At 42.5% G+C, this 8,080-nt stretch overlaps 1 protein-coding gene across 1 annotated transcript in view; it reads left to right on the top strand.

Moving 5' to 3' along the window:
• LOC119428454 (protein mono-ADP-ribosyltransferase PARP12-like) overlaps positions 1 to 8,080 on the top strand; it is a 15,725-nt gene that overhangs the window by 7,299 nt on the left and 346 nt on the right. Inside the window, exons 9-12 of the mRNA XM_037696135.1 lie at positions 5,665 to 5,734; positions 6,083 to 6,213; positions 6,364 to 6,515; positions 7,539 to 7,905. Coding sequence (XP_037552063.1) covers positions 5,665 to 5,734; positions 6,083 to 6,213; positions 6,364 to 6,515; positions 7,539 to 7,905 — 720 coding nt within the window. The remainder of the gene's footprint in view (positions 1 to 5,664; positions 5,735 to 6,082; positions 6,214 to 6,363; positions 6,516 to 7,538; positions 7,906 to 8,080) is intronic.

Genomic DNA, 8,080 nt, shown 5'->3' with positions numbered 1-8,080 from the left:
CTTTTAGCTGCTGTTTTGCTAGTTTTAGCACTGAACTACAATTTTTTAATTTTAGCATTTAGCTGCAGCTTTGCTTGTGTTAGCTTTTAGCTGCTCTTTTGCTAGTTTTAGCACTGAACTACAATTTTTTTTTATTTTAGCATTTAGCTGCAGCTTTGCTGGTGTTAGCTTTTAGCTGCTGTTTTGCTAGTTTTAGCACTGAACTACAATTTTTTTTTATTTTAGCATTTAGCTGCAGCTTTGCTGGTGTTAGTTTCCAGATACAATTTAGCTTTTTTTTTTTTTTTTTTAGCTTTCCTGGGGGAAAGGAAAGGCTGGGGGGGGGGTTCCGGATCCGGTGGCCCGCAGCTCACGTCTTTACCCCCGGCTTGAACCCTCCGCAGAAGTGGCAACTATACTAATCAATAAATCAAGAAAACGTCAATTAAGTTTTATCAATTATATTAGAAAAAGGCAGTAAAAGATCACAGTTCACAGCGCTGGACTCTATTCAGTCCGTGGCGCGTTCACAGACCCGGAAGAAGAGCCCCGATGTCTCGTGTCATCATTAATTTATACGGCCCTAGGCTCCGCCCTTCGCAGAAGGGGGAGCTCAGCCTATCAGTGTATGAGGAGGCGTGACTAAGTGTATGAGGGGGCGGGACTAAGTGTGGTCTTATGTGGACTGACGTGTAAGGAAAAACATGAGACGGTGCTTTAAAGCCTTCCTACGTGACGTGGCAAGCTGATTAAACTATTTCTTGACAGATATTGAATTATCAGGGAGACACTCAAGAGATTGCTGGCCCAGTTTAACCCAGTCAGAACCGGGTCATAATTTCGTTATAATCCCGTCTCTGAGCAGATCAAATCCATAGGACCAGTCTAAATAGGAAACATCTTAACAACTCCCCCTGGGCGAGAGTCCCCAAAGGGGTTCTCTCACATAAATCTCCCAGTTCAGTACCGCCAGATAAGCAAGCAATGAATCACTTTCCTCTGGTTGGATGTGAACTTCTCCTTATATGTTGGTGGGAGATGCCCACAGGCTACAGCGTGACCTGGCAGCCTCAGGCCGCCTGACCCAGCCATGGACATCTGCCTAGGAATTCAGCCTCTCCCAGGTGTGGTGCCATAACATAATGGACATTTCTAACATTGGTCTAAGTCAGTTTCTCTAAATATGATTTAATAGTTGCAGGAGGCGCCCTAATGCAAGTAAAGCGTTCTTATCTAAAAATGTTAATCTGTTTGTAGAACCTAATCTTCCTTTTTGACTCCAAGGGGCAGGCCTGGTCCATCGTGTCCATCTGAAAATGAAAAACTCTGTGCCCCCTTCCCTTTTCCCCCCCATTTTATTTGCACAGAGCGCTGCCGGTATTTTTAGCCTGTCACAGCTGAAAAATGTGTTTTTTTGTGAATAAAATCCAATTTAAACATTTTAACGTGTTGCAACGTGCATATGTAAATAACAGAACCTCCCAGCTCCCCCTGGTGATCTAATATAAAAACTTTCTTATTAACCAACAACCCAATTTACCCATGACACCCTTTAATTTAATATCAATTTGGATTGAAAAGCGTCGTAAGTTCACCCCCTGGAAAATCTATATTATAAAACCCATTTTATGTATTTATTAAACTCCTCTCCAATGGTCCAGCTGTAAAAAATTATTTCATAGAAAACAACGTCAAAGATTTAGTTTATCATCGCAATTGCACCGTGTGGTGGCGTTATTTCATCATGATCAGCTCTTAAAACTGGCACAAAAAACACATTAAAATGTAATTATTACCCACGTCTTCACACATAAAACAGTTATTAAATAAACAAATCATCAAGTAATAATTAAAAGGTAATATTTAGCTCAGTACCATGCAACAGTATCTTGTTCAACCATGTTAATTTTAAGAAAAAATCACAACGCTCCATAATACTGTTAATAAACTGTAAACGTTAATTTTAAACCCATCCCATAATTAGTCTGTCCATCAATCATCTCATCTCTCAAAGTAGTTGGAGACCTGTCACCCAATTAATGCTGAGTTCAAAAATCCAATTAACCATAATTCTAAAGTACACACCTGTTCTTAATTGTTAAAATTGACCAAGAACTTAGCTTCACGTATAATCACCTCATTAATTGATTAGCATTGAAAACACAACCTATCAATATTAGTAATGTCAAAAAAGTGTTCTGTAATCATTTCAGTACATGTAAAAATCTAAAACCTCTAATCCATCAATCATTTATAAACTCACAGCTTAACGTAATCAGTAAGTTCACTGTGTCACAGTGTTTAATTGGCTAAAGATATATTTTAAAGAGCTCCTCCATTTATGTTTAAAAGTAAAATCATAAAATAGAAAACCCTTCACTGTGCTGGTAACGTTAATTAGATGTTAATAATGATAAGTGATGTCTATCTGATGTTAATAAACTGTCAGTATGAGCCTTAAAAAACCCTCAGTCATGATAATTGATAACACCCTCATTTGATGCGTGACGTTCTCAGCTCAGGGAGTAGAACCGGTGACTTTTTCCTCCCTGGCACTCCACCCCCCCGATCAGGTGCACCTGTCCGGCCTCCATCCTTCAAACCCCCATCAGTGGACTCTCCACCTCTCTGTCAGCGACTCTTTTGAAGCTGCATTATCAGGAAAAATAACAAACGTACTTCTCCCACAAATATCACAAAACTACAGTCATCTAACTAAATTTCTATAATTTTCATTATCAATAAATAATTATCATTCATTCTGGGTAAGTCAGTGGTTCATCCTCATCTGACACCTCTCTGGGAACGTTGATCACAAACTCAAGTCCATCACAGGGACACATAGAGACAAACGAGACAAACAACCATTCACTCTCTCACTCACACCTAGGGACAATTTAGAGTTACCAATCAGCCTAACACGCATGTTTTTGGTCTGTGGGAGGAAACCGGAGCACCCGGAGAAAACCCACTCATGCACGGAGAGAACATGCAAACTCCACCCAGAGGGTCCCTGGACTGGGGTTTGAACCAGGGACTTGCTCGCTGAGAGGCAGCAGCTCTACCAGTTGCACCACCGTGCTGCCCTTAGCTAATCTCATCAGAGAAAAATCAATAATCTTTACTTAAAATCCTTTAATCCTTTCCTCCGCCCCGTTTGTAACGGTATTGCTCGGGCCGGGCTCTACACCCAAACGACGCAGGTCGCCTGTCTACCTGTCCCTCACCTCATCTGTTGCTTCATCTCTGTCTTTCGCCTTCATTTCCACCCTGTCCCTCTCAGTGTCGAGAGTTTTTACACCTCCCCCCATCCGCAGCACGGGCACTGGAGAGAGACGGGTGCACCGGGGTTAACCTCTCTCCATGTTTACTGCTCGATGTTTGTAGTCTAAGCTCAGGGTGGGATCCAGCTACTCGTAACAAAGTATTCACCTCCTTATAGGGCCTGTCATGGTCCCCAACATTGAGAGTGTGTTGTTGGTGCAGATTGTGTGCAGAGAGGTTGGTTCATCTCGCCCGTCCCCGTGTGGGTAGGACCACCTGTTTCATCAGTTCCATCCAAGCTTGGTGCTTTAGTCGCCTCAACAGCCTCCTTCAGTTTGTCCTGTTGGGTCTGAAAAAGATTACTGAAATAAAATGTGGTGAGTTTCAAGAAATCTTGTGCCCGCATCGTCTCTTTAAGGGCCTTGCCCCTTGTCAGCCACCGTGCACCGTCAGATCTTGTACGTGCCCGTGACGGACGATTCCTTAACGTAGTCCGATAAAATTCCTGCAGTATTCCTGCTGTATCTGGTGCAGGGCCTCTCAAATCTCCAAAAACACCTTCAGCAGTAAGCTTTTCTGCCCATTCATCAAATGTTTTAATTCGTTGTTTAGACTCCTGAAGGGAGTGAGAGCTACGAAGCTCGTTGTTCCAAGCCTCAATACAGGCTCCTAAAGAGCCGTCTGGCAGCTGGTCACCCAAGATAACGAGACGTTGATTTTCCTTTTGTTTAGACTAGAGAAGTCTGTGTTAGCTTAACCACAACACACACACACACTATATTTTTATCAGCACTCCAAGGCTACAAACATATACAACACATTTTCTCAACTGCCTACTCTAAAAACTAACCTGACCCTATTACTACTCAAATACCTTCACACGATCGTTCACCAGTCCTCCCTCGGACTCATACCTTGTAACCTAGGTGCATTTTTTAAAGATCCTCTTGTTTCAGTAAGCACTGCTATAGCCAACACGTCGTTTATCGCTGTGCTCTTTGACCAGTCTGCGTCCAGCCGCAGACCACTAGGGGACTATCACCAAAAACAGGATCCCTGGGCCGACATCTTTCAGAGAGTTATTAGCAAGGTTCTCCACAGGCACCCGAAACTTAGTGAAGTTTCTTCGAACTGTCAGAACGACCCACACCTCTTAACGCTTTCCCGACGTTCACGTATTAACGCGTTTCTAGTAAACGGCGACGGGCGGTTACACCCGGAACATCTTCGGACTGCGACGGCTTTTCGTAAAGATTTTACCGTCCGCAGAAACGACGACGTAATTTTCACGCGGGGCTTTAAACCTCCAGTCACGCGGTTGTTTAAACTAATCTAAAATCAAACGAAAGTTCATGTGCGGGCTTTTAAATCAACCGGACGAATCTTGTTTTCAGGGGAAAAGTAGCGTTTGGCGTGTTCACAACGCTGTCGGACCACTTCCGGTTAGCAAGTTGCTAACATTTCCTGTCCGTTCCCACGCGCGTCCCGGCGAGAAAACGTCCCGTATATAAACTTTTCATCCGATAAATAAAATAAAAAAATCCCGTATTATAGTGTAATGTTCCACTTCCTTTTAGTCCACCAAACTACATTGGACCGAAAACAGCAGAAATGACCGTCCTTATGGGACACGCAGAAATTCGATGTATTCTGCTTACCTTATGAGAAGATAATAGCTCAGTCTGCTCTGACTCCGTTCACCTGCCGCTGTATCACCATTAAATAATAAAAATTGAGCTACCACTTCTAAAAATGGAAGGCCAGGTCACCGCACCAACTGTCTTTAACAGCTTAAAGCTATTGTTTTGCTAGTTTAGGCTTTTTACTACTTTTACTTTTTTGTTTGTTTGTTTTAGCTACAATTTTGCTATTAAGTTTCTAGCTACATATTTGCTTCATTTAGATTTTAGCTACTGTCTAGCAGGTTTTAGCTTTTAGCTACTGGTTTGCTTCTTTCTTGCATTTGACAATTTTACTGGCTTTAGCTATTCCATACAAGTTTGCTAATTTAGACACAGCCACAGTTTTCTTTTTTTTTAACATTTAGCTATGATTTTCTAATACTAGCATGCTAGCATTTAGCTATGGTTTTGATCATTTTAGGTTTGAACCACCGTTTTCATCAGTATTAGCTATGGTTTGCTCATTTTAGCAGATTTTAAATTTTAGCTGTGGTTTTGGTAGTTTTAGGTTTCAGCTACTGATTTGCCAATTTAGCTTCAGTTTTTCTTGTTAGCTTTAACAACTCAGTTTTAGCTTCAGCAGAGTCATTCGGTGTTTATAATACACCTTCACAAAAAAGGCTAATTTTTCTACTTGTGTTTTTCCAACAACAGTCTGTCTGTTTGTTTTATAATAACTATATGTTTATTTTTCTAAACTCTCACGTTGAAACTGATCCTGAACTTTTCCTCGTTGCAGAAAGATCCCAAATTCCACCGTGGTGCCGGACTCCTGGGACAAGACCCAAATCCCTCAAACGGGCTTCTTGGTATTTTTAACGTCACCACACCTGAACACCGATTAACGGCAAAACAAATTCAAGATGGCCGCCACAGTGAATTGACCTCAGCGAGCACAAAACAAGACCGTAACCCTAACACTCTGACATTGAGCTAAAACTTGGTGTGGTGGTCGCTGAGAGTCATTCCCAACACAGACTCCAAGCACCAACAGATCATGGAAGACATAATTATTTTACGTCTTTTCAACCAAATTATGAATAACTTTGTCGGTCTTTAGAACGTTTCCTTTAAAAAAAGCTAAAACATATTCACGTTTCGACTCCGACACACGAAATGTGACCGCCACTGACGACGTTTCTTAATTTATTTTCCAGAGAGTCGCCGTTCAGCGGACTTCAGATGAATTTAAAAAGGCTGAAGCTCTTTTCTCGTCAACTATGAAAGGCTTTGAAATCGTTGGGATCGAGAGGATTCAGAACAAAGCGCTCTGGGAAGGTTTTCAACTGTACGTAAGTTCTTCAACAAACTAAACAAGACCAGAAACGTAACTTTCAATTTTTCTGCCACTAATCGCTTAAATGGAAAGCAGCGAAGACCGTGCAAAGGTTTCTAACTCGCCAGCCTGGTTAAAAGTTCTGCGTGTCTTTAATGAAAGGCAGAAGAAAGTGATGAAGGACAACAACGGCGGAGGAGACGTGACGGAAAAACAACTCTTTCATGGGACCGACTCTAAATACGTGGACGCCATCTGTCGCGAGAACTTCGACTGGAGGATCTGTGGGATTCACGGGACCGTGTTTGGCAAAGGTGGGTTAGAGACCTGATCCGAGCAGAGAGGACAATAAAACGTAGCTGAAGGAAATTAAGAACTCCACGGTAACGACAAAAAAACCTAGACTTTTTCAACCAGTAGATGGATTTTCTTATAAAAAATTGCAAATCAAAACACAAACTTGTAGCATTTGATTGTGTTAAAACACATTTTAATAAAAGTTGCATTTCTTGAAGGAAGGCATACTCGCCTACTTGAAGTTCAAAGATGTTACCTTTAAGTTCCTTTAGCTGCGGCAGCCATCTTGAACTAAGTCGCTTCCAAAAGATCAAATCACATTAGGTCAGTGCGCTTCAAGATGGCTGCTTCAACTAGTTGTCCTCTGCAAAAAAAAAAAAAAAAAAAAAAGACGACCTTGTAGGCTTCTGGTGCGGTAGATAGACTTTCACGTCAAAATCCAAAATGGCTGCCACCATATACACACATATATAAATGTCTGTGTGTGAGAGAACCAGCCGTCCCGATCATTTGAGGAAACTTATCCTTTCTAGTTTTTATTTTGCTTAAAAGTATAGTTTCCTTAAATGATATGAGTGGCAGAATATTAACCTGTGGCCACCACTGGCCACCCCCTGGCTCCGCCTCTGCGCCTGGTGATCCATCATCTGCATTGCCTCAGAAAATAAATAAAAAAACTACCTCTTCTCCACAGCGTAACACCAAAAACATTCAGGTTTACTTTGTTCTCTGTTCAATTCCTGTCCAGAAAACTACAAACATTCACTTTTTAAATCCATTAGCAACGGTGGACATTAGCATACCACCTCTTCAAAATGGAAATGAATTTATAAGTTTTGTATGTAGAAAAACGGCCTCTGTTAAAAACGCCCGCATGTAAAGCGGCAGGTGATGGGCATTCCTGTATGGGATGCTAACTTTGATGTGAACACTGTGGTCCATGAGGCTTGACGCTCTCTTGGAGCCCCTCAAGTGGTCTTTGTTTGTTTTGCTTGTTTCAATCTGTAATGACAAGTTGTTTTTACTTTTCCCAACTCCAGGTAGTTACTTCGCCCGGGATGCCTCATACTCCAACTGTTATACTGATTCCACCGGTGTCAGAAACATGTTCATCGCACGGGTGCTGGTGGGAAGCTACACGAAAGGGAAGCCCGAATACGTCCGGGCTCCACCCAAGGGTGGCGGAGACATAAAGTCATACGACAGCTGCGTGAACGACGTCACGGACCCCTCTGTCTTTGTCGTGTTTAAGGATCACCAGATTTATCCCGAGTACCTGCTGCAGTACAAAACCGCTGACGTGACCAGTACGCCGGTGCAGAAACCAAAACCAATTATAAAACCAGTGCAACCACTGATTACAAAAACCACCATCTCGACTCAGTTCAACACTTATCAACCCAGCACATCGTCGTACCATCCCAGTGCATCTTTGAATCAGTCCAGCGCTTCGGCGTACAAGTCCAGTACGTCATCGTACCAGGCCGGTACGTCATCGTACCAGGCCGGTACGCCATCGTACCAGGCCGGTACGCCATCGTACCAGGCCAGTACGCCATCTCACCAGGCCAGTACGCCATCT

Source organism: Nematolebias whitei, chromosome 22 (assembly GCF_014905685.2).
Source record: "Nematolebias whitei isolate Nwh7 chromosome 22, NemWhi1, whole genome shotgun sequence".
Lineage (NCBI taxonomy): Eukaryota > Metazoa > Chordata > Actinopteri > Cyprinodontiformes > Rivulidae > Nematolebias > Nematolebias whitei.
The sequence above is the reverse complement of the archived record's forward strand: the minus strand, read 5'-3'. Positions and strand labels throughout refer to the sequence as shown.